The sequence below is a fragment of the Cervus canadensis genome, chromosome 21, assembly GCF_019320065.1.
Source record: "Cervus canadensis isolate Bull #8, Minnesota chromosome 21, ASM1932006v1, whole genome shotgun sequence".
Classification (NCBI taxonomy): Eukaryota; Metazoa; Chordata; class Mammalia; order Artiodactyla; family Cervidae; genus Cervus; species Cervus canadensis.
Genome location: NC_057406.1, coordinates 30,204,931 through 30,231,356, shown reverse-complemented (window position 1 = coordinate 30,231,356; position 26,426 = coordinate 30,204,931). Strand labels below are relative to the sequence as shown.

Here is a 26,426-nt window from a genome sequence, read left to right as displayed (position 1 = left end):
TGAATTGCAGAAATAGCAGAACCTCTGGTGGTATAAGTTTGGTATTCATATATTAGATAATTTTTCAGAACAATTGCTTTATGTGGTGCTAACTCTCACTCCAGAAAGTATTAAAATCTGTGTTTTATGTTTTGAGAAAACCCAGTGAAGATAAACACTGACTTCATTAATTTCATTCAGTGGACATATATGGTGCTTACAAAGATGTCTAAAATTTTATTATTTGGGTGTAAAAGAGTATTTAATAAAACTGAGGATCTGTTAAGTTTCATAGAATTGTAGGCTAAATTTTTCTGGGGAGGAGTTCTAGGTTTCATCACATTCTCAAACGAGTCAATAATCCCTGACTCAACTTCCTCTCCTCTTCCATCTTCCCCCAAATTTGAAAACCACTACTCTCTGGAGCTAAACCAAGAGGAAATACTTGCAGAATAGGAGTACATGGGTCATGAGGAAATTTTTTTTGTCCACTCATGCCCACTAATCAACCAAGAAAAATTCCATAATTAAATATAAATATCACATTAACAATTCAAATATCCTTGAGTGTGGTACCATGTCTTAAGACACATCTGAGATTGTCTGGAGAAAACGTTTTGACTAAAAGGTGATAGAGGATTGAAATAAACCATGGTTTCACTGAGTACCCAAGAAAGTGGAAGAGATTGGTGGTCAAAGAGATGAAAATGAGGGGAGGAACTGGTCTTGTCCACAATGTATTTTGTTGTTCAGTCACTCAGTCGTCTCTAACTCTTTGCGACCCTATGGACTGCAGCATGCCAGGCTTCCCTGTCCTCACCATCTCCTGGAGTTTGCTCAGACTCATGTCCATTGAGTTGGTAATGCCATCCTACCATCTCTTCCTGTCATCCGCATCTCCTCCTGCCCTCAATCTTTCTCAGCATCAGGGTCTTTTCCAATGAGTCGGCTTACCGCATAAACTTGCCATGTACTTAGAGACACAAGCTTAGAACAGAGCAAGAGAAAAGGCAGCTGGAATGAGAGAGGCAGTTAGGTAGCAGTGCTGAGTAGCTCTGGGGCTGGGCACTTGGCTACAAATCCCAGCTCCACCACATCCTCTGGCTTTGTGAAGCTGGGCAAGCTATTTAACCTCCCTGGGCCTCAATGTCTTCATCTGTAAGATGAGGCTAATGATAGCCTTACTTCACAGGCTGCTTGAGAAGATTAAATTTGTTCATGCATGTAAGGAGCTTAGTGCTGTGCCTGGCACAAACCAAACATTGCTGTTACTGGGACTGGAGCTTTTTCCTTCTCTGGATGTATAAGAAGGTATAATTGCTGGTCTGAAGTCAAGCCTTTTTCTGTTTCCCCTGGCAGCTGAATGCACTGTGATGGGCATCCCCAGTGTGACCACCAATCTCTCTGGCTTTGGCTGTTTCATGCAGGAGCATGTGGCTGACCCCACTGCATACGGTGAGGCTTTTCATCATGAACCCAACCAGCGAGAAGGGACCTCTCACCAAACAAAGCACAGGGTCTTTACAGAGCCCAACTCTTAACACTATCCCGATGATGATTGTTTTTTGTTGTTGTTGTTTAGACGCCAAGTTGTATTAGACTCTGTGACCCCATGACTGTAGCCCACCAGGCTCCTCTGTCCATGGGATTTCCCAGGCAAGAATACTGGAGTGGATTCCCATGCCCTTCTCCAGGGGATTTTCCTGACCCAGGGATCAAACCTGGGTCTCTTGCATTGCAGGCAGATTCTTTACTGCTGAGTCAGTAGGGAAACCCCAATTAATATTTATACTTCTTGGTTGATTAAAAGTAGATTACTTATATGGTCCATAGAAAAGGATGATATTAATATTGAATATGTTGCCTAAAAGTCAAACTACAAAGTGTGAAAGTGAAAGTGTTAGTTGCTCAGTCGTGTCCAACTCTTTGCAACCCCAATGACTGTACCCCACCAGGCTCCTCTGTCCATGAGATTTCTCCAGGTGAGGATACTAGAGTAGGTAGCCATCCCCTTCTCCAAAAAGAGTGCTAAACTTGGACAAATCTTGCCTTTTCACCGTTTTATTTTTCTGAACTGGTTTGGTCTTCTATTACCTGGAAGTGATATTATGATCACCACTGCTTTAGAGTACATGTATTGGTCAGCATAATTATTTTCTAAGTTCCAACTACCAAGTTATCAAAATTCACATTTCAGATGGCAGATGGCGTCACCATCTCTACGTCCATGTTGCCTAGCAACAAGAAAAATTAGAATGGGCTGGATGCTCTGCCTGGACATGCTGATTCTCTGGTCTTGCGGAGTCGCGCTGTCACCGTTGTCTTTCCCTGGGTGACAGCTGTAGTCTCACCCCATGGTGCACAGTGGGGACACTGGGGAACTTGAAAAGCACTGAAATTCAGTCCTTACCCTGGAGGCTCTGGTTAGCCAGCGGCCCCAAGGATGACCTCTGATCTGTGGTAGCCCTGTTGTGACAGGTTTTTTCTGGCAACATTCATTTGGTTGGCTGTGTGTTAGTGACAGTTGTGAGCTATTAGAAGGAAATCACAGGAGAAATACAGTCTTGGAAGGGAAAAGATGAAGCAGAAGCAGTAGGGGAGTCAGGGAGTGGATAAGCATGCGGTCCATGATGGAGCCTAAGGAACAGGAGTAGAAATGCTCCAAGGTTAGCCTTACCTTTACCTGTGCGCCGGTGTTTGTGTCTCTCAGGAATTTACATCGTTGACAGGCGGTTCTGCTCCCCTGATGATTCTTGCAATCAGCTGACTCAGTTTCTCTATGGATTTTGCAAACAGTCACGCCGCCAGAGGATTATTCAAAGGAATCGCACCGAGAGGCTCTCAGATCTTCTGGACTGGAGATACTTAGGCAGAGTAAGCAAGTCTGTGATCTACACAGAGGACCCCTTTAAAAATCCCCCCTGGATTATTAAAGATCTGATTTGAATTGCCATCTCTAAGGTCAATCTGTATCATCATTGTTAAGATCTCACTGATGTTCTCATGTACTTAACTATGACTACTTTTAACTTGATGTGAGTTTTGCGAAATCCTAACTCCAACTCTTCATATTTAGTTTGAGACCAGAACAGCCAGTTCAGAGAGATCTAGCCATGATCTTACTAATTATTCCAGCCGGTTCAGAGAGATCTAGCCATGATCTTACTAATTATTCTATTTCTAGGGCTTAACTTGATGCATTACAGGTATTGTTTCATGAAGATGAGGAAAACATCAAGAAGAAAGTCCCTGTTTTGTTTCACTCTAAGAGAGAATATGATCACATTTCTCAACTACAATGGGGAGTGGGAATAATCTTGTTTCTCCAAATGACAGGTACAGGAAATACCTCCTTTCTAGTCTGCAGTAAGTTTATAAACACTCAGATAGATGTTCATACATCTTAGCACTGGATGGTTTAATAAAAACTAAACTGACTTTGCCTTCACATAATGTAACTGCTTAAATACTGCTGAACTCTGGCTGACAAATGGCAGATGCAGCCATCAGCTGAGGACACACACACACTAATGCTGACGGTTATGTTACTACCTGGAAGATTAATTTTACTGTCCTCATTGTATAATGAAAGCAGGATGATAAGGCACTTAGAAGTTACGTTTCTTTCTTAATATCTGAAGCAGGATTTAAATCCCATTTGTCTGATTATTCAGGCCCCAACTTTTTTCCGCACCATACTGCTTCTCTGTAGAAAAAAACCGGTGTTTTCAATTACCTTTGTGCTCAATTCAGAGTTCAAGTAAGAGTTCGTTTACTTAGAAGGATGGCCTTCCCTTCAAATTTTTGGTAATATTACTTATTGACTGAAAAATAATAAACCTATAAATTACCATATTTTAAAAATTATTTTTAATTGGAGGATAATTGCTTTACAATGTTGTGGTGCTTTCTGCCATAAAATGTGAATCAGCCATAAGTAAACATATATCCCCTCCTCCTGACCTTCCTCCCACCCCCTCATCTCATCCCTCTAGACTGTCACAGAGTACCAGGTTGAGTGTCCCAGTATTACACAGCAATGTCATGGTTTTTTGATTCTTAAGTTTAGGATGACTAAAATCTGCCACTTTAAAATATATATGTTTATAAGTGGGAGAATAAGATTTTATACAATAATTTGGCCATATATAATAATATGGCCACATATATATATTTATATGTGTATAAATATATAACTATAAAATTTTTTTAAACCATGGATTGATTTTCTATCACAGTATTACCAGCATGCCAGGCTCCTGACATTAAGCAGAGCCTTTCCAGAAAAATTCCATATGGAACCCACATCGCCACCAACGGTAAATAGTTTATGTATTGTTTATTTGTTTTGAAAGCTAAATGGTTTATGTGCAGTAAGTCCTTTTATTTGAAAGTAGCTAAATTCACAAATTATTGTACTTTTTCATAGTGTTGCAACAAAACACGTAGAGAAACTGACAAGTCAGACCATCTCTAAGCCCTCAGTTCAGTTAGCCTATACCTAGGGTCAGCAGTCAGCTACTTCGTGTCACTGGAGAAGCTCTTTCAAATGAAACTCTTATGCTTTGGTGCCTGAAACTTCTCTGAGACATCTGTTCTTTTGAGAACGGTCGAAAAGTAAACTGGCCTACTTTCATCAGAAGTGAATTTGCTAAAAAAAAAAAAAAGAAGTGAATTTGCTATCCAAGGAGATGTTTAAATATTGGTTGCTGCTGCTGCTGCTAAGTCACTTCAGTCGTGTCCGACTCTGTGCGACCCCATAGACGGCAGCCCACCAGGCTCCCCCGTCCTTGGGATTCTCCAGGCAAGAATACCGGAGTGGGTTGCCATTTCCTTCTCCAATGCATGAAAGTGAAAAGTAAAAGTGAAGTCTCTCAGTCGTGTCTGACTCTTAGCGACACCATGGACCACAGCCTACCAGGCTCCTCGGTCCATGGGATTTTCCAGGCAAGAGTACTGGAGTGGGGTGCCATTGCCTTCTCTGGGTTGATGACTCGGCAAGAATAATAGAGAGACTTCAAGCACCATAGAAGAAATTGGACTAGATGACCATTTCTGTTCCATTCAGCCATGCCCACCAGGGAGTCTTCCTCTAAAGTCACCTGAGACATTTATGTTCATGAGACTAGAACAGACTACTTGTCATCACATTTACTTAGAAGGAAACACAGCTCTAGGTAGAGCAGTATCAGACATCTCTCTTCAATGGAATAAGTCCTTACAGCAGTCTACATAGCGGTCTAAGAGCTAAATTTCTCTGCCCCCTCCCCACCAGCTGAACACTTAGGTGCAAAAAGATGAAACCCCTGCTGTTGACCATGAGATCTGTTTTAGCTTAGTAGTTCCACGCCCCACAAGAGCCAACATCTCATGTAAATCTTCACTGATAAGTTTCTGTGGTCTCTGGAAGGATTGTGACCAATTATAAGAGTCATCAAATTCAAGGATTTCTAAAAGCTAGAGATCTTCGTCAAGTATTTGTAGATACTCCAAATGTAGATGTAGTTTTTCAATCAGGAGTCATTTTTACCATGAGCAGTTTTGCCCAATACCTTATGTTCACCTTTATTTGGTGTTTGAGGACCAGATCTAGAGAGCTAACATGAGGTAAAAGTTGCTAATAGAGAAAATGAAAGGGTTTCATAAATCCCTCAGTATATAAATTTCAGTTCCCATGTCCATGTCCCCAGAGTGACTTGCTTAGATTATTCAAAGGTGGTCACTGCCCTGAATGATAATTCAGCTATATTCATCCATTTATTCAACTAATTCAACTAAATAAGTATTGAACTCCTATGCTAAGTACAGGACTCAGCTTTTTTTTTCCCTCTTGTTTTGTATTGCTTTCAGGTAAAGTATGAGTCTTGAAGTGATTGTACATATATGACATAACAGTGTCTAAAAATAGTTGAAATTCAGGATGACAAGTGCTGTTACATTTGTTTTCCTGATTGATGAAGCATCATGTTTTTCATCTTCGTTTCCCCGGTGGCATTAGGGTGTCTGTCCTATAGGTGGTGCTCATGTCTGTTTATCAAATGAGTTATCTCGGTGCATCTTAGGTAGAAGGGCAATTGATTAAAACCTAGTGATGAAGGCTCATTAACTGAAATAAATGGAACTGGTGGAATTTCGAGGTCGACGAAGCGGCCTGGCTTCCAGGAATCTTTCTAGTGGTGGCTGTCCATGGATATGCAGGCTGCCCATATTCTGCAGTTTTGATTGAGTAAATCTGAAGGATGCAACAGAGACTGATAATCTCAACAGGGTATCAGGGCAGTAGATATTAAAGGCTCTCGGGTAGTCACAGCCAGATCATCCCAGAAATCATCGTAAAAATACTAGCAAAAATAAATAGCCTACTTAATTATAATAAGGACAGTATCTCTGAGACATTGCTGAATGATTGTAGTTAAATGTATTAATGTTTTCAGTTCAGTTCAGTCGCTCAGTCATGTCCGACTCTGCGACCCCATGGACTGCAGCACAACGTTTTAAATGTAGTTAAACCTAAACTGACCAAAAAAAAAAAAAAACCACTCACATTCACCTATGGATTAGTTTTTTCCAGAAGTGAAAATTGTTATATTTAGACTGCAGTGAACATCTTGACTGGCCCATTAGTTGGCCCAGGTCTGTAGAGGCTCTGAAAATACTCAGGTCTTCTGGAACCAATCTTTGCTCTACCATTTGCTGTTAAGACCTTGAGCAAATCATTTGGACCCTCTTGGACCCTCAATTTTCTTCTGTAAACGGGAGGAACAGATTGTTTGGAGATTAAATACGATCACACATACACGCAGCACCTGGCACATTTCAGTGCTCTGTAAAATGAAGCTATTTATTTAACGAATCTCTCTTGAACTTGGTGGTACCAGAGTCAAATTAAATCAAAATTAATAGCCCCTGAACAGACCACAAAAAATATCCAACTGTGATTTTAATAAATGCACATGCCAAGTGTTTACCTCACTGAAAAATCAAGAAGTCCTTCTGATGTTTCGTGTCTTTTTTTGGCTTTGGCAGACAGAAGGGTTTAAGTATCCCAGGCCCTCCTCGGTACCACCGTCGCCTTCGGGATCTCAGGCCTCCAGTCCTCAGAGCAGCGATGCGGAGGATGACAATGAGGATGAGAGATACGACGAGGAAAAAGAGGCCGAAAGGGATCGGTTAAATATCAAGTCGCCGTTTTCTCTGAGTCACGTTCCTCGGGGGAAGAAGAAGCAGCACGGAGAATACAAGAACTGAATTCCGCTCTGGTCCAACAGGCTAACTTAGTGAGCATGCAGTAAGAATGATTATTGATAGAAATGGAAACGCCACACGTTTCACTCTCTTCCTCTCAGTGTTACAATGGGATTTATTCTCTGCCTAAAAAGTGGAGGAGGTTAAGTGAATGGCAATTTGGTAATTTATAATGAAATCCCAGTTATTTTCCCCAATTCCTTTTCTCCAGTCAATGTAGGTCATGAGAAACATGACCTAATTATAGGAAGAAGACTGGAAGTGTTTTTAAAAACGGTTATTTTAAGCAGTAAGAATTTTCATTTCATAATGTCGATTTTTTAATTATCATCACCATAACCCTTTGCTTAGTGTTTATACAACTTCTATACCTACTAAACAAGTCTGCCATCCCGCCCCCAAAGGATCCTGACCTTAGCCTTGAATGTGTTCTACGTTTATATTTTAAATAATTTGGCCTTTAGTGATTACTTTTATTTTTCACTTGAATCAGAACCATGAATTTAAGCTTACTTTTGCATCAAATTCCATAAGACACTAGCTATCCAAAATCCGGATCTCGCTATGTTAATGCGTATGTACAAGGTCACTTCTCAAATTAATGGTGGGAAGATGTTATCTGTACTGTGCCACCTGACTATATCAGTTTTTTCTATTGTGTAAAAGGAAACTCTTTTTGAAAACTTGGTTAGTCTTTCATAGGGGATAAATTGTTAAATCCATGTGAATAAATATATCAATATTTAAAGTTTAACTGCATTGATAATGTCTTGTTTAAAATTCTTTTAGGCATTTAAATAATATGTTCAAAAACACTATAAAATAGTGCCTTATGAAGGATAACATTTAAAACTATCTTTAAAAAATATTAGCAAAAGAAAATAGTCTATTATAAGAAGGACAGTGTCTCTGAGACATTGTTGAATGATTGTAGTTAAACATATTAATGTTTTGAATGTAGTTAAACCTAAATTGGCAAAAAACAAAAAGAACCCCACATTCACCTGTGGATTATTTTTCCATAACAGAGAATGCCTCGGTTGGCTTATTGGTTGACCCAGGTCTGTAGAGGTTCTCTTTAGGTCTGCTCAATTTTGGGTTGTTGATGGCAATAAAGAGAAACAGGGACTTCTCTGGTGGTCCCTGTTTGAGAATGGTTGAGAGTGGTTGAGAGTCCTTCTGCCAGTGAAGGGGACATGGGTTCGATCTCTGGTCTGGGAGATTCCACATGGCATGGCATAACTATGCCCATGCTCCACAACAGAGGGAACCACTGCAATGAGAAGTCCACGCACCACAAAGAAGAGTAGTCCCCACTTGCTGCCACTAGAGAAAGCCTGTGTGCAGCGATCATGACCCAGCACAGCCAAAAATAAATAAATAAATAACCTATAATTGTTAAAGAAGGAAAAGAAACAGACAGTGTATCAGATCATGCAGTTCAATTCAGTTGCTCAGTCGTGTCCAACTCTTTGCGACCTCATGGACTGCAGCACACCAGGCTTCCTTGTCCATCACCAACTCCCAGAGCTTACTCAAACTCATGTCCATCGAATCAGTGATGCCATCCAACCATTTCATCCTCTATTGACCCCTTCTCCTCCTGCCTTCAATCTTTCCCAGCATCAGGGTCTTTTCTAATGAGTCAACTCTTCGCATCAGGTGGCCAAAGTATTGGAGTTTCAGCTTCAGCATCAGTCCTTCCAATGAACATTCAGGACTGATTTCCTTTAGGATGGACTAGTTGAATCTCCTTGCAGTCCAAGGGACCCTCAAGAGTCTTCTCCAACACCACAGTTCAAAAGAATCAATTCTTCAGTGCTCAACTTTCCTTATAGTCCAGCTCTCACATCCATACATGACTACTGGAAAAACCGTAGCTTTGACTAGATAGACCTTTGTTGGTAAAATAATGTCTCTGCTTTTTAATATGCTGTTTAGGTTGGTCATAACTTTTCTTCCAAGGAGAAAGCATCTTTTAATTTGATGGCTGCAGTCACCATCTGCAGTGATTTTGGAGTCCCAAAATATAAAGTCTGTGACTGTTTCCATTGTTTCCCCATCCATTTGCCATGAAGTGATGGGACCAAGATGCCATGATCTTAGTTTTCTGAAAGTTTAACTTTAAGCCAACTTTTTCACCCCCCTCTTTCACTTTCATCGAGAGGCTCTTTCGTTATTTGCTTTCTGCCATAAAGGTGGTGTTATCTGCGTATCTGAGGTTATTGATATTTCTCCCAGCAATCTTGATTCCAGCTTGTGCTTCATCCAGCCCAGCATTTCTCATGATGTACTATGCATATAAGTTAAATAAGTTAAAAGAAGAACTTCCAGATGTTCAAGCTGGATTTAGAAAAGGCAGAGGAACCAGAGATCAAATTGCAACATCTGTTGGATCATCAAAAAAGCAAGAGAGTTCCAGAGAAACATCTACTTCTGCTTTATTGACTACGCCAAAGCCTTTAACTATGTGGATTACAACAAACTGTGGAAAATTCTGAAAGAGATGGGACTACCAAACCATCTGACCTGCCTCCTGAGATATCTGTATGAGGTCAAGAAGAAACAGTTAGAACTGGACATGGAACAACAGACTGGTTCCAAATAGGCAAAGGAGTAGGTCAAGGCTGTATATTGTCACCCTGCTTATTTAACTTATATGCAGAGTACATCATGAGAAATGCTGGGCTGGATGAAGCTCAAGCTGGAATCAGATCATGCAAGACCAGTGGAAACTGAACTCTTAGCTCTTCTATTGCCCCTGAATTCTAGCTCTTCTATTGCCCTGAATTCTAGCTCTTCTATTGTCAACATCTCAGACCAAAATGGACGATCATGGCAAACTCCCTCACTTAGAGGTTTGTGGGGAAGGAAAATAAGTTACCTAAAGCCTACTTCTTAAAAAATGCCCGATGGTTTCCAAGTAACCCAGCATCTGCAGAGCAGTTTGGAAAGCTCTGCAGAGGAGATTAGAAAAACAAAATATGAAATAGATTTGTATTACAATTCAAATACCCATTTGCTGAAGCACCAGAAAGATCTCATGATAAAAATGGGTTTCACTCTTGCAATAACTATGAAAATATATCCCTAGTAAAGTGATGTGATGTTGTGATGTGTGTATTCAAGTGATCCTCTTGATTGGTAAGTTGTTGAAAGCATGAACTCTATAGAAGCTATAACTTCTTAATACTTTAAGAAGTATTACTTCTTAAATACTTAAAATACTTAAATACTTAAGTATTTAATACTTAAGTATACTTAAATACTTAAAACTTTAAAATTCAAGTTTTTTTTTTAAATGAAAGAATAGTTTTCTTATTAGAAATGAGCACAAATGGTACAGGTCATGGGGAAAGACTGATTTGCAAAAACTTGGCTTCTAGTGGCATGTGTAGGAATCAATTTCTACCCTGCATTTGGTCCTCTCTTCAGACAGCTGCTGCCATCTGACTCCAACCCTTTGCTCTAGGCACTTAGTTGTCATTTCCCCAAAACTGACAAAGCTCGTGTTTAGTCGTTCTTTCCCGGAGACTGACAAAGTTCAATGTTTAGTTGTCATCTTCCCAAGTTTGACAAAGCTCAGTGAGGAACAACCAATGGGATCATTAGATGACTCTGTGCCTATCATAGTGCCTTATACACAATTTTAATGAAAGAAACAGAGATAAGAAAATTGATGCTCTTAAAGAATGTATGTTTAAAAAAGGAAAAAATAAAGAATGTATGGGATTTCCCTGGTGGTCCAGTTGTGAAACTCCATGCTTCCAGTGCAGGGGGTGTGGGTTCAATCCCTGGTTAGGGAACAAAATTCCCACATGCCATGGAGTAATGTCAAAAAAAAAAAAAAAAGAAAGAAAGAGAAAACATGTATGTATCCATATACTGGAGGTCAGAAACTATAGAAAACTGTGTGCTTGACCAGCTGACAGCAAGACTTTTTTTTTTTAATGCATTGTATGACCCTTCCTTCTATGGCTGGAGAAGGAAATGGCAACCCACTCCAGTATTCTTGCCTGGAAAATCCCATGGTTGGAGGAGCCTGGTAGGGTACAGCCCATGGGGTCGCAGAGTGAACACGACTGAGTGACTTTGCTTTGCTTTGCTTTCCTTCTATGGTTGGAAGAAGGGTGAATAGAGCTGGCTTTACATATACAGATGGGAATATAAAATATTACAAGTGCTATTCAAATAGCTTTTCAGGAGGTCTCAGAAGAGGGATTGGTTAAGTGTATACTTGAAGATATTCAAAGAGACATCTTATGGGGAGACTAAATTTCTCTGAAGTAATGTGGGAGACACAGTTGCGCATATCACATTATGGTTTTAAGGATGAAGTCAAATTAGACATGAACATTTCCTTAAGGAATTTATAGTCCAGTAAGAGGAAGCCAGCAAGTTGCATTCCCAATTGCCCTTTCTCCTGAGGCCACGGTAAAATAATGTAACTCAGGGTTGGTGGGATATAGACTTTTGTTTCTCATCAGCAGGTAAAGAAGAAATGCTACTTGGAGGTAACCTGTTAGGACCTATCTCCTTCTCTCCTTGTTTAGGATCACCATGGTGATGTGGGACTTGGGGGACAGAAGGCATCCACTGGGGAAGCCCAGGGAAACAGAAGATAATTGAGAGCCCACCCGGTGGCCACGTAGCCACAGGGGAAGAAGGATATAGAGCAAAGAGGGCGAGAGTAACTGGAGGGTATGAAAGTGGCTGCAAGGCCAATCCAGAAGTGGGGTATTTTAGGACGCAGATATGGATAGGAGGCAAACATTTCCCAGTTTTAAAGTACAGGCCACACAAACCTATTTGGAGGGCAGGAATAGAGACGCAGATGTAGAGAATGGACTTGCGGACATGAGGGGCAGGGGGAAGGGGAGGGTGGAATGAATTGAGAGGTGGGATGAGTTACTCAAAGGGAGGTGGGATGAACTGAGAGAGTAGCACTCATGTATATACATTACCATGTGCAAAGCAGATAGCTAGTGTGAAGTTGCTATATGATGACCTAGAGGTGTGGGATGGGGGGTGGTGGGAGGGAGGCTGAAGAGGGGGGATATATGTATATATACATATATGTATATATATATATATACATAAATATATATAGCGGATTCACTTTGTTGTAGAGCAGAAACTAACACAAATTATAAAGCAACTATGCATGCATGCGTGCTAAGTCGCTTCAGTTGTGTCCAACTCTTTGCAACCATAGGAACTGTAACCTTCTAGGCTCCTTGGTCCATGGGATTCTCCAGGCAAGAATGCTGAAGTGTGTTGCCATACCCTTCTCCAGGGATAAAGCAACTATACTCAAATTTTTAAAAAAGTAAAGCAGAAGGCTGAATAATTCTGAAAAATTGTAAATAAAATGCAAGTCATACAAAGTGAAAAATTTTGACCACTGATCACTTGATTCATTTCAGTTTTGAAAAGGCAGCAATAAAGAGAATTGCAAAGACACTCCAGGAGAGATAGACGGTTATAGCAAACCAGGCATAGGGGTCTTTATGCAACTACTGTGTTAATGAACACATCTTTATAGCAGAAGAATGTTCGGGAAGTTCAAATACTTCTAATATTGGAGCTGATAATATTTTAACAGCTGTTGGCCATTTAGAAAGCTTATAAAAGCTCTGTTTTAGTGGGAAATGCTTGAGATTGTTCTAGGTGGAAGAATTACTTTGTTAGATAGACTTTAAATGTATTCTGCAAATAGACATAGTATTTAAGTAGTTCAAATGTGCAAATCTATGTCAGGTGAGTAAATAATTCTCAGTAGACTGGACATTTATACTATCTAGAAAATACATTTTAAAATCAAATAATAATTAATGACAGGCGTCTATTATAATGCCACAAAGAATTTTTTAATGCTAGCATATTAAGTTTTTGGCAGAGATTCGTGTTACATTAACTTGAAAACAGTTTCGTTATTCAATTATGAAATGAGATACAGACACATCTTACATGTAGGCTTTTGTTTACTTAATACAGTAAAACTGTAATTCCAAGTTACAGAGACATTCATATAATGATATTCTTTACCTACTTACTAATAGCTTATGTACAGATGATAATAAGAATTGACAATGCTTTCCACTTATGACAATTATCAGTAACAACTTTCAATTAATTAAGTCAGAAATAATTAACATGCTGGTCATATTGTAATTCCAAATAAATATACTATATGCTTGCTGTAGGTAGTGCATATTTTATTTTTCAGACAGTACTGAAAAACTGTCGACTTTATAGTTGACTTTAAAACCTGAATAAACGAGGCATAGTATCATGCACTTACATTCTCGGGGTGCCTTTATGTTATGTTTTAATGCAAATAAAGTCTAGTGTGTGCTCAATCTCTCAGTCATGTCTGACTTTTTGCAACCCTGTGAACTGCAGCCTGCCAAGCTCCTCTGTCCTTGAGATTTCTCAGGCAAGAACACTGGAGTGGGTTGCTATTTCCTCCTCCAGGGGCAAATAAAGCCTCAAGTTCTAGACAGTTAGAGTAAGCAATCTTTGAATCTGCTTAGCCAAGGAAAATGGCTCCAAAAAAAAAGATTCATTTCTTTTGTACAATATATCCAGGAGTGGAGTGTGTTTCCATCTTATTTTCCAGTAATTTTTAGATCCTCGTTTCTAAACTGAATTCAAGGAAATCCCCAGAGAGCACAGGGAGAGCACCCTGCTGTAGAACCTTCCACTGGCTCCTGCCTCACCAAGGGTCCCCTCGCTCAGCAACCACAGTGTCCTGACTGATCACAGGGCTTCTTCCCAGTCATTCCCCCTGCTTCCCTTCCTGACAACTCACCTCTCCTGGATACTAACAATCACATTGCACTCTTTCCCATCCTCCCATGCTTCCCACCTCTCTCTCCTTGGAGGTGAGGAAAGGGGGGAAAGGAGAGGAGATTCACTGTTGAGTGCTAAGACAATCCAAGTGGGTAATAAAATGGAAAAAAAAAACAACTAAGAATGATTAAATCAAGATGGGTATTGTAACAAAAAGAAGGAACACTTTAAAGAGTCTTCAACCTAATAACTATAAATGGGTTAAATTCAAGAGTAAGATACCAGGTGATCTAAACAGGACCTGAAGTCATGGAAGAAAGCAGTGATGTTCTAAGAATGAAGCATCACTTTAGCTTCTGGAAGAATAAAACTGGCTGCACATGTTCCTAAGATTACAAATGAAGGAAAAAGGGTCCACAGACTTTATTCACATGGCTCATGTTTTCAACAAGAATAGAATGATAATTGAATGGAATCTGGTATATTGTCACCAGTTTAGCAGACTGTCTTCTAGGAATCTGGTTTGATCCAAGTTTTCTTCTCCAGCTGTAAGGGAAAAAAAATACATAACATAAACACATCCTGTTTTTTACAAGAAGACACAAGATGAAGAGAACTTCAGGAAGTAAACATTTGATTTGCCCCCCTTACATTATGTCAACTCATGCCCTCTGCTGCAGAATGCCCCCTAATTGGATTCTGACTGATTTTGTTACAAAATTTCCTCCCTCAGCTTGGGACCCATCAGAGAATTCATATCTAACATGTGGGTCTCCACAGTGAATGAATTTACATGGTGTGTTTAGTAGAAATCCAAAAAGGCCACGTCTTTCTCTAAATATGCCTCGTGTCTAAAATATCCACTAGTAGAACAACGCACTCACATCAAGGTATTGTTTCTATGTGTGCATGCATGCTAAGTGGCTTTATTCATGTCTGACTCTGTGCGTCCCTATGGACTGTAGCCTGCCAGGCTCCTCTGTCCATGGGATTCTCCAGGCAAGAATACTGGAGATGGTTGCCATGACTTCCTTCAGGGGATCTTCTGATCCAGGGATCAAACCCGAGTCTCTTAAATCTCCTGCACTGGCTGGCAGATTCTTTACCGCTAGCACCACCTGGGAAGTCCCACTGTTTCTATATTTCCTGTTAAAATGCACTTTGGTTAGGAAAGATGCCAAAGGAACACATATTCTCTTATTAGCTGAACTAGAGGCCTGGGGTGGAAGGAAGACAAAAAGAAGGGACACTTGTTAGCTGGATGGGATTGCAAAACTTCAGAGCAGGAGGAATCACCTCTTGTGTGGGAATAGCAGACTGAGAGGACACTAGGTTCCTAGAATTAAAACTGGGTCTAAGGGCTGAAACTGACAATGGGGAAGGGAGAGGAAGTCACCAGAGGCAAAATTTCACTGTTCGTTTCGTCTAAGGTCATCTCTAGAGAAAACCACTTTCCCCTAGTTAGTCACATTATAGTTGGAATATCTGAGTTAGTTTAACCTGGATTGCAACCAAATTTCAAAGTACTGCAGAAAATCAGATGCTCTATTTATTCTTTAAATTAAAACATTAAAAAAATTTATTATAGTGTTAGTTTCTTCTGTATAGCAAAGTGAATCAGTTACACATACACATGTATCCACTTCTTTTCCCATACAGGTCATTACAGAGTATTGAGTAGAGTTCTCTGTGCTACACAGTAGGTCCTTACTAGTGATCTGTTTTATATAGGGCAGTGTGTATTTAAAGGAAAGGAAAAAAAGCCAAGAAAGGAATCATCCCTGTATATCCTCCATTGAAATAATAATCCACTACTTAAAATAAGGGCTTCCCTTCTGACTCAGCTGGTAAAGAATCCGCCTGCAATGCAGGAGACCTGGGTTCGATCCGTGGGTTGGGAAGATCCCCTGGAAAAGGGAAAGGCTATCCACTCCAGTATTCTGGCCTGAAGAATTCCCATGAGATCGCAAAGAGTAAGTCCAAATCATATCTAGGGACTTCAGAATAAAAATATAAAGGTGAACACTGATTAATCTATCATGTAAGAATCCAAAATTTCCCATCAATTTAGACTAATAAAATTTTGTTTTCTAATTTCATCATCAGAGACAAGCTACTTCAGAAACTTAAAGACCTAAAAATTTGAAATTTATTTTTCCAAAAGACTTGAAATGGAGACCCAGAGTCAAATCCTCCTGTAGTCTCTAATGAAGATCCTTCTCCTCCTCTTTATTTTTTAAAAAATATTTATTTATTTGGCTGTGCTAGGTCGGAGTTGTGGCATGTGGGACCTAGTTCCTGACCAGAGGCCCCCTGCCTTGGGAGCTCAAAGTCTTAGATACTGGGCTGTCAGGGAAGTTTCCCTTCTCTTTCTCTTTAAAACAAGCTCTCCGTTCTCCCTTCCAGCTCACTTTCCTTTCTGGCTCTGCAAATCTTCCCAGCAATGAAATCTAAGACTTCACGATCCACTCATCTTAACTTGTGCTGTCCTCCTACTGACTTCAAAACTCAGTAAGAATGCCAAATGTTGCATGGCTCATGACTCAACTATTTCTCACCCTTTCATTGCAAGAATTCTGAAGGCCATGCCAGCAAGCGTCCACTTTCTCTTACCTCTGCAGTCTAATTTCCTTTCCCCAATTCCCTCCAAACAAGGTTTCAGAATGGGCACAGCAGCAGTAAATCATACCACTGGGCAGGGCGAGGGAAAGATTTGTGAACCACAATTTATTTTATTATTATTTAATTGAAAAAAATTTAAATTGGAGGATAACTGCTTACAATGGTGTGTTAGTTTCTGCTGTACAGTGTGAATCAGCTATAAGTATACATATATCCCCTCCCTCTTGAGTCTCCCTCCCACGCCCCCACCCCACTCCTCTTTAACGACCCTTCCTACCCAACACAATCTTCCTCCTCCTCTGATTTCTGTACTCTTACTAAGCATTCTGCTATATTTGATACAGTTCCCTGTGCTATACAGTAGGACCTGGTCGCTTATCCATTCTGTTTTATGCTTTTAGCAACTAGTTGCCCTGTGTTATCTGCTCTCCTTGTGGTATGCCTCAGCATTGAGCCTCCATTCCCACTGACTTCTTGACTCCACTCCCGAATGACTGCCCTAGTTTCTCATTGACTCCCCTCTCCAGCCGTCCTCTTATCACCATCCATTTGAGAGATGGCAAGAGTTACAGATTCCCACAGCCCTGAGTTAAACTCCCCATATCACTTCTTACTAACCGTGTGGCCTTAGGAAAGGATATACACTCCAGAAGGGTTCAGTTTTCTGAGCTACAAGGATGACATTAACATCTGACACCCAGGCGATGTTCTCATATTGTAGCTCTTGTTCCTGCTCTGATGGTTACCCTATGAGCCATAACCAGTTACATCTTCCTTACCATGTTCCCTCTCTGCTAAAAATCCATAGACCACGTGACTAATTCTCAGATGAAGAATCAGCTACCTCCTGTTTCTCAGCTCAGTTCAAGTATGTCCCTGCCTCCCGAGGGTGGGCAAGCTACTCAGTCTTTCTGTGCTTCTATTTCCTCATCTGTAAAGTTTGGACGATAAAGGTGGGTAATCCTAGGAGGTAATTCACTTATTACGGATGAATGAATTATTAATAAATGTATTGGGCTTCCCAGGTGGTCCTAGTGGTAAAGAATCTGCCTGCCAATGCAGATGCTGCCTTCACCACTGGACCACCAGGTGGTCCTTCTCATTTTTGCTTTTTTGCTTAACCTGCTTTTTCTCTCTATCTGCCACAGTGCCTGGCACCTAGCAGACATCAATGCAGATTTGGGGAATTAACTAGTATCATCTCCTCCATGCAACCAAGTCAACCCCCACTTTGCTCTGAGTTCAAAAAACCTCTTTATCCCCGTCTCTTCCATTTACTTCTTGTAGGGTTGTTTTTGTTTTGTTTTTCCACAACAAAGCTGTAAGTCTGAAGCCAGAAAGAACCTCCTGCTCTCTTCCTTTCCCAGACAGCGCCCATCCAATACCAGGCAGTGAGCACAGGGTTTTCTTGATCAGCACGAGTGTCAGAGCAGCAGGCCAGCAGTTTGTGCTCTGACCACCAGAGAGCTTTCCAGGTGGCTCAGGGGTAAAGAATCCACCTGCCAATTCAGGAGATGCCGGTTTGATCCCTCAGTCAGGAAGATCCCTGCGAGGAAGAAACGGCAACCCACTCTAGTATTCTTGCTTGGGAATCCCATGGACAGAGGAGTCTGGTTGGCTACAGTCCACGGGGTCGCCAAGAGTCAGGCACGACTGAGCACACACTACTCACTGTATTTTTTTATACATTTTATCATGTAAATCATATCATAAATATGGCATCATTACAGTTTTTGAGAGCAAAATGTCTAGGTCTATTTATTATGCTTTGATGACCTCTATTGTTAATACTAATACAAAATCACATACTTTGTTTCATTTGGCTCTTAGAGCAACCCTGCCCATGGATGTCATTATTCCATTTTACCAATAATGACACTAAGGCCACCCAGATAGGAAAACATTCAGGCCAGGATTTGAACCCAGTCCTGTTATATTCCAAAGTCCAGGCTAATGTGTTACAAGATGCCTTAATGAAAATAGTGGTTTTAATGCCACATGGACAGAGAGTCTCTATTTGAGGATCACACCTAATCCTGGCATGCAAGAAGCTGTATGTGTGCATGCTCAGTTGCTCAGTCATGTCCGACTCTTTGCAACCCCGTGGACCGTAGCCCACCAGGTTCCTCTGTCCATGGGAGTTTTCAGGAAAGAATACTGGAGTGGGCTGCCATTTTCCTCTTACAGGGGATCTTCCCAACCCAGAGATCAAACCTGAGTCTCCTTGTGTCTCCTGCACTGCAGACAGATTCTTTACCCACTGAGCCATTGGGAAAATCCAAGAAGTAGAATAGTGAAACACAAATCACACAGGTTTAGCATTTAGCATCAGAACTAGCCCATATCTCTTAGGGTGAACCATAAGAAACTGCCCTGTTTGTAAGTTAAAAATGAATGATTTTCAGCTATTTCATTTGCTTCAAATTTTAGTAGCAAGTAACTGGATTTGTGATTACTTGGCCTCAGTTTTTTCAAATATAAAATAATGAAGTTGGAGTCTCTAGGATTCTAAGAGAAATAAAAGCTCCAAAAGGCTATGGATTATGGAATTAACATGAAATCCCACCATCTCATCAAGGAAATGTTTCTACATTCTTGGGACTCAGTATAATGAGAAATATGGTATTCTGTAAATAATAAACATTTCTGTTAATTTCTGATGGCCTGGGCAACTGTTGTTTTTTAAAATCTAAATAACTAAAAGCAACTTTGTTGCACCCAACACAGAATCTCCAAAGCACTCAAAGCTTCTCTGTCCTGCAGTTAAAAGAGTTTACTATGCTTGTACCTTCTTGCGGTTTCGGCAAAAAAGCCAATAGTACAGCTGCTGCCTCTGGAAGAGTTAGTTGTTGGGAATTTGGGCTTCGTCTTTCTGGAGAAATGAAAAAACATATACAGGTTCTATTAGCATTTAAACATTCATATAAGTAAGTAACTGTTAGTTGCTCAGTCGTGTCCAACTCCACAACCTCATGGAGCCCACCAGGCTACTCTATCCATGGGATTCCCCAGGCAAGAATACTGGAGTGGGTTGCCATTCCCTTCTCCAGGGCATCTTCCCCACCATCTGTCACCAGGGAATCCTAAATATTCATATAGGGAAGTCTTATTCTATTATGCTATAGTATTAGAAAAATCTCTGTGAAATAGCTTTTTGATTGCTCAGCAAAGAGCCCCTTGCACAGACTGATTTTTATAAGTTGAAACATTTCACACTTTCTTTGGACATTACTTACAATTGGTTATACTGTGTATGACAGGGAATGGAAGAGAATTTAAACTATATATACTACAGCAAATTTCACTAAAGCAAGGAGGATTAAGATAAAGAGCCCAGGAGGAATTTTCCCCCTCAGAGGTTAAAATGGGATGCTTGAGTGGGAAAGTTTAGACGGGACTCTGCCTGGAGTCTGATCCCTGGGTCAGGAAGATCCCAGGAGGAGGAAATGGCAACTCACTCCAGTATTTTTGCCTGGAGAATTCCATGGACAGAGGAGCCTGGTGGGGTTGCAAGAGTCAAACACGATTGAACGACTCACACACACACACACACACACACACACACACACACACACACACTGCCTGGAGTCTAGTTCTTTCTTATTCCTTCCAAAGCAGTTTGAGAAAATAATCTACCTTCTTGGCCACATATAAGGCAATTATTTGACTGAAAGAGAATCTGAAGAATATTCAAAACTATTTCAAACGAGTTGGTGGAAGACAAACCGTCCTGATTCAACACAAACCATGAATTTTGGTTATCTAATGAAGTGGGAAAACAAACCGTAACCTACAGTAAATAAGGTGCCGGCTTGAAGAAGGTAAACCAAAATTTGATAAGCACCTACTATGTGCTCAAAAGGGTGTTTGGTATTTTTCAAAACGAGTAGACTTGGTAATTTTCAGCAATCTTGAATGTTTATCAAAATGAATGATATTGCTATTTTTTAATCCAACGGCGTGGAAAGTTTGTCGTGAAAGAGTCTCTGGCTCCGTCCTTAAAGGCCCCCCACTTCTTCACTATTTCTGGCTTTGAACCTTTTGATAGTTCTTTTCAGTGATAAAATAGAGGCGTTTGAAGTTTTTAGGCAAATCACTATTTTAATAATGACGATGATGATAACATTGGTAACAACAGCGTTTAAAGGAAATCTTGTAAAGACCCTGCGTTAAACGGGAGGCACGTTTCTAGGGGCAGACGCGCCGCTCTCACACCCATCCCGACCTCTCCGCCCCACCCCGCGCCCGCCACTCCCCCCGACCCCCGCTGTCTGGAGCGGAACCGCGGCTCCCGCCACCGGATCTCGATCCTTCAGGTCAGCGGGGCCGGGCGGGGCCGGCTCTCCCTCGGGCGGCCCCGGAGCCCGCCTTCCCGGGGGCGGGGTGCGCCCTCCCGACCCGCGCGGTCTCCGGGCGCCCGCGGCCTCCTGGTTCCCGCGCACTCACCGAGCGGCGGCCGGTCGGAGAGGTCCTTCCTCCGGCTCTGGTCGGAAAGGAAGCGGCGCCCCTCTGCCAAGGCGAGACAAGGGCTCAGCGCCCGCCCGGCCCGGCCGATCGGAGTTGCCGGACCAGGAGCGGGCGAGTCGGGGCGGCGAGGCCGGGTGCTCCCAGCCGGGGCGCGCGGGGGTGCGGGGCTCCGGGTCCCCGGCGCGGATCGGGGAGGAGACCACCGGGAAAGCCGCGCGCCTCCCCCAGCGCGTCGGAGGGGGCGGCGGTCTCGCTCGCCAGCCAGGGCGGTGTGCCTGGGAAACCCCAATCTTCCTTTGAGCAAGAGCCAACTACCTTCCGGTTTGGGTTGGAGGATTTCTGATTATCCTCCCCACCCCACTCCCCACCCTCGACCTTTCTCCTTGATTAACTGAGACCAGAATGACCTCAATTATTTTTGGGAACAAACTCGATAGGATTCTCTCCCCGCAGGCCTCCTTCTGTCCCGCGGGTTCATGCGCCCCTAAGGCTTCCCGTTTACCACTGTCGGAAGAGCAAAGTGTTTGGAACATACGTGCACCCTTCAGGTAGAGCATAGCTTGAGGAGTCCAGTTCCTTCTCTCAAAGAGTCTCTACAACCCAAGAAGAGGAAAGCAGTTAGGGGGGCGTTGCTGCCCAGCCCAGCATTAGAAATCAACGAGAAGGGAGGGGAGGGAACGAAAGAAAGGGAAGGGAAGGAAGGAGAAGAAAGAAGGAAAAGAAGGGAAGAAATAGAGGGGAGGGAAGAAGGAAGGAAGGACGTACCCAGCGCACAGAGGAGCCCCAGTTTTTGCTTGTGATTACCTGCGGAGCACTGTTGCAATTTCCCATGAAAGAAAACACCAGGAAGAAGGTCAAGGTCATTACCACCAGACTTTTGAATCCCTGCATGAAACGATCAAAGTCATTTCTGTGCCTATAGAATCTTCTACTTTTTTCCTTGGCTCCTGGACAATTACACCCCCCGCCTTTTTTTTTTTTTTTTTTTTTTTGCTATGTTTTGTTTGAGCACTCAGAATGTAGAGAAGAAGGGAGTTCTCCAGTTTATCATCTAGTTAATTCACAAAGAGATCTTTTTTTAAAAATTATTTAGAAATATTTTATTTTAATTATTTAACCCAAACGAGGATTTAAGAGAATAAGTGAATTTTTTTCTTTATAAAATCAATTGAATCTGATATTTTAAGGGCATAATGTTTGACTCTGAAACACATTAAACATGAAAGAGTTAAAAAAAAAAACAAATCACTATACAGCTTTTATAAAATAGCTAAAAAGTCTCAAATAAAACTTTTCCTTACCTTCATGTTCTGCACCCTTCCAGAAGCTGTGATAACTAGAACTTAGCCTGTGAGTTTTCTAAATCTTTCTGAGAGTGGGGCTTTTAAATCTTAGTGTCAAGGATCCCTCCTGATGTTGCATAGAGTTGGTGTCTGCAGGGACTTCCTGTCAATCTTCAAGATTGAGAGCATCTGATGACTCCTCCAGGGAGATTCAGTTGCAGGAAGTGGAAAAATGATTGATGGGTGAACATCACTTACTGCCCACATCAGCCAGGAGATATTCTGAGTTATATCAGCATCATAACCTTTGGTTTTCTTACTAGCTTTTCGAGGCATTATTGTTATTATTAAGGAGAATGTTTAATAACCCCAGGCAGAATCAAAAGTAAATGAACAAAACTTGTCTTAGATAACTAGGTATCAAGCTATCACCAGTGAGTAAAGATGAGTCATTTGGATAGGAATGAAAAGGTTAGGGAATCTCAATGGAATATGACATCAGTCATTCACTTAATTATCAATTCAGTTATTTAACAAAATATTTATGGAATGCCTACTGTGTATCAGACATCCCACGGGACACAAACATGAATCAAAAAGACAAGTTTCTGCTTTGATACTGCTTCTAGTCAGGGGAGAAACACTCCAAACTAGTAAATAAGGTAATTTCAGAATTTTAAAATGCTTTATAAAGGAAAAGTAAGCAAGATAAGGTAATGAGGTGATAAGGTAAGTGGTGGGCTAGTTTAGGGAAGGTAAAAACCAAGAGGGATCTGGAAGGATAACGTGGAGTCAGAATGGGATAAGCTGGCATGGATTTAGTATTGCTGACATTCTAGGCAGAAGAAAAATGCAAAATCTTGGGATGGCAAAGAGCTTGGCTTGTTTGAAGAACAAGAAGGTGATAAATGGAGCAAAGTTGTGTGGGGGGTCTGGAGAGGGGGCTATGAATTGAGGATGGAGAGGAAGAAATGGGCCAGTTCAAATGGCAGTTTGGGAATAAGCAAAAGATGATGATGGCTTAGACTAGGGGAGTGCTTGTAGGGAATGGAGAGCTGTAATGAATTTGGGTGTTAGAAAATATGGACTTGTGGATAAATGGGATATGAGAGTTTAAGAAAAATAAATCAAGGATGATTCTGAGATTTTTGGCTTAAACACCAGCTGAATGATGAAGCCTTTTATTGAAATTGGAGGGACTTCATAAGGAACCAATTTAGAGAGGGAAATTAAGAATTCTCTTTGGACATATTAAAATTAAAATATGTATTAGACATACATGGAGAAGTACAAAGTAAGCAGCTGCAGATGCAAAACTCGAGCTCAGTAAACAGGTCTGTAGATTTTTTTCTAAAGGCAAGAATTATGAGATTTGAGAATTTTAAGTCAGGAAAAAATTGAAATTGAAAGAATACTTAGGGAGTGAATGGAGTTAAAGAGGAAGGGATAGAGCTCTGAAAACAAACATACAGAGACTGAGCAGAGGGAAAGTCAGCAAAGGAAGCTGAGCTGAAGCAATTGGAAAAAAGTGAAATTCCAAGAGACCATAAGTTCATGGGAGCTGGGAGACTATCCAATAGCATTGCAAGGTTAAACTGCATGAGCTGAGAAGTGTCTGCTGGATTTGGGAATATGATGACTTTTGAGAAACAATGCTAGATTGGGTAGAATAGGATATGAGGAAATAAAGACAAGTGTGGACAACTTTTTTAATTCCACCAAAAGGAAAGGAAAAAATAAACTTTGAAAAAAGATAAATGAGTGTGGTAGAAATGGAATTATTATTTTTTTAACCTTTCAATAACATCTGAATCCTTTTAATTGAAGGACATTTCTGAAATTCCCTAAACTATAAATTATGACTTTTGGTGGGAGGCAGTGTCCTCCCTCTATTGTAGATGCTGAACATGTTAGATACTCCTTCCCAGTCTCCCTATCAGGTAGAGTGTGATCATGATGCAGGCTTCACCAATCAGATGTACCCGCTTGGATGGAGACTGGAGCTGGGAGGGGATAAGTGGGGAGTGGGAGGAGCACTTTCTGGTGCAGTAGTGGCTGTAGGACGCTCAAGTTTGTGTGGGCAATACTGGCTACAAGGCTAGTGACAGATTCCTGCATGCAGTGCGGAGGAGATGGTGATTCGCCTGCAGTGTCCTTTTAATAAAGTCTGCTTTTGCTTAAATCAGCCAGGTCTGTTGGTTCCTTTTGATGACCATTTGCAGAACCTGTATGCTGATGGAGATGATTGGCAGAGAAGGAAAAATTGATGATATGGAAGAGAACTGCAAAAAAGGAATTTGGAGAAGGCAAGAGGGCTATGACCCAATTATGTACAGTTCAGTTCAGTCACTCAGTCGTGTCCGACTCTTTGCAACCCCATGGACTGCAGCATGCCAGGCTTCCCTGTCCATTACCAATTCCCAGAGCTTGTTCAAACACATGTCCATCGAGTCAGTGATGCCATCTAACCATCTCATCTTCTGTCGTCCCCTTCTCCTCCCGCCTTCAGTCTTTCCCAGCATCAGGGTCTTTTCCAATAAGTCCGTTCTTCGCATCAGGTGGCCAAAGTATTGGAGTTTCAGCTTCAGCATCAGTCCTTCCAATGAATATTCAGGACTGATTTCCTTTAGGATTCACTGGTTTGATCTCCTTGCAGTCCAAGGGACTCTCAAGAGTCTTCTCTTCTCCAACACCACAGTTCAAAAGCATCAATTCTTTGGCACTCAGTTTTCTTTATGGTCCAACTCTCACTTCCATACATGACTACTGGAAAAACCATAGCTTTGATTAGATGGACCTTTGTCGGCAAAGTAGTATTTCTGCTTTTTAATATGCTGTCTAGGTTGGTCATAGCTTTCCTTCCAAGGAGCAAGCGTCTTTTAATTTCATGGCTGCAATCACCATCTGCAGTGATTTTGGAGCCCAAAAAAATAAAGTCTGTCACTGTTTCCAATGTTTCCCATCTATTTGCCATGAAGTGATGAGACCAGATGCCATGATCTTAGTTTTTTGAATGTTGAGTTTTAAGCCAGCTTTTTCACTCTCCTCTTTCACTGTCATCAAGAGTTTCTTTAGTTGAAACAGTTATACACACAGGCAGGCAGTGAACAAGGATCAGAGTGGCCACCATGTGCTAAGGTCCCATGGATGAGAGAGATGATCTCTTTCTTCTAAATGTTAGAGTAGTGCTCTGAAGGTATTTATTAATGTGTTTTTGAATCATCTGGGAATCTCATTAAAATGTGTGCTCTGATTCAGTATAGATTGGATGCAGCCTGAGAATCTGCATTTCGAATAAACTCCCAAGTGATGCTCATAGATCCTATTGTGACCTTTGGAGATTTTGAGTAGTAAATCTTAGATGGTATAAAAAGTGATAACACAAACTAAAAAACTTGAAAGCTTCAAGTCTGCATAACTAGGAGAATGGCTAGCAATAGAAATATCAGGGCGTATGGAGAAGGAACAGGCGAGTGTGATTTGGGATTGAAGCTTGATGGGTGATGCTGCTGCTGCTGCTGCTGCTAAGTTGCTCAGTCATGTCCGACTCTTCGCGACCCCATGGACTGCAGCCCATCAGGCTCCTCCATCCATGGGATTTTCCAGGCAAGAGTACTGGAGTGGGTTGCCATTGCCTTCTCCAATGGGTGATGCTATCTACCTGTAAATACTTGTGCAAGAGAGATTGGGGTTTGGGCACCTGACATTTGGACTTGATGGTCATGTGCAGAAAGGAGATTTGGTTAGTAAATGAGAATGAAATATATAAAGGAGTTTGCAGGTAGAAACTTGAGAAATATTTACTCCCTTTAAAGAATAATTAAAGCAAGAAAGACCCAAAACCATGAATGTAGTATTTTCTACTGTTTAGGAGAGGAGGAAGATAAAAACTAAGGACTAAAATATTACCACCTTATCTAGAGAAAAATCTTAACACTAAATATTAGGTTTTCAGATTTTAAAAGTTAATTTCAAGGGATTTTAGCAACTTCCAAAGAAAAAGCAATAGAAAAAAGAAGACTATATTTATATTTT

At 41.2% G+C, this 26,426-nt stretch overlaps 2 protein-coding genes across 5 annotated transcripts in view; one reads left to right on the top strand and one right to left on the bottom strand.

Annotated features, from left to right (window-relative positions):
• GYS2 (glycogen synthase 2) overlaps positions 1–7,978 on the top strand; it is a 60,595-nt gene extending 52,617 nt beyond the window's left edge. For all 3 annotated transcript variants that reach the window (XM_043441451.1, XM_043441448.1, XM_043441450.1), the window contains 4 exons: positions 1,339–1,434; positions 2,690–2,853; positions 4,218–4,298; positions 7,006–7,978. In XM_043441451.1, coding sequence (XP_043297386.1) covers positions 1,339–1,434; positions 2,690–2,853; positions 4,218–4,298; positions 7,006–7,227 — 563 coding nt within the window. In that variant the 3' untranslated portion in view covers positions 7,228–7,978. The remainder of the gene's footprint in view (positions 1–1,338; positions 1,435–2,689; positions 2,854–4,217; positions 4,299–7,005) is intronic.
• A 5,094-nt stretch (positions 7,979–13,072) lies between these two features.
• On the bottom strand, positions 13,073–22,540 carry SPX (spexin hormone). Of its 2 annotated transcripts, XM_043441481.1 has the most exons (6): positions 22,410–22,540; positions 21,913–21,993; positions 21,644–21,701; positions 21,088–21,150; positions 19,430–19,513; positions 13,073–14,565 (listed from the first exon to the last, which is right to left on the bottom strand). In XM_043441481.1, exons 1-6 carry the CDS (start codon positions 22,413–22,415, stop codon positions 14,507–14,509), a joined length of 351 nt encoding a protein of 116 aa, XP_043297416.1. In that variant the 5' UTR covers positions 22,416–22,540; the 3' UTR covers positions 13,073–14,506. The 2 variants fall into 2 exon arrangements, with proteins under 2 accessions (XP_043297416.1, XP_043297417.1); XM_043441482.1 differs by lacking the exon at positions 22,410–22,540 and having other exon boundaries at positions 21,913–22,160.
• Positions 22,541–26,426: the final 3,886 nt, after the last annotated feature.

Bases quoted from the DNA above. Each gene is read 5' to 3' on its own strand.
- SPX (XM_043441481.1), bottom strand. The intron at 21,702-21,912 runs GTAATCACAAGC...CTTGGGTTGTAG, and splicing joins ATTGCAACAGTGCTCCGCAG to AGACTCTTTGAGAGAAGGAA. The intron at 19,514-21,087 runs GTGAGTGCGCGG...TCATTTCTCCAG, and splicing joins CTCCGACCGGCCGCCGCTCG to AAAGACGAAGCCCAAATTCC.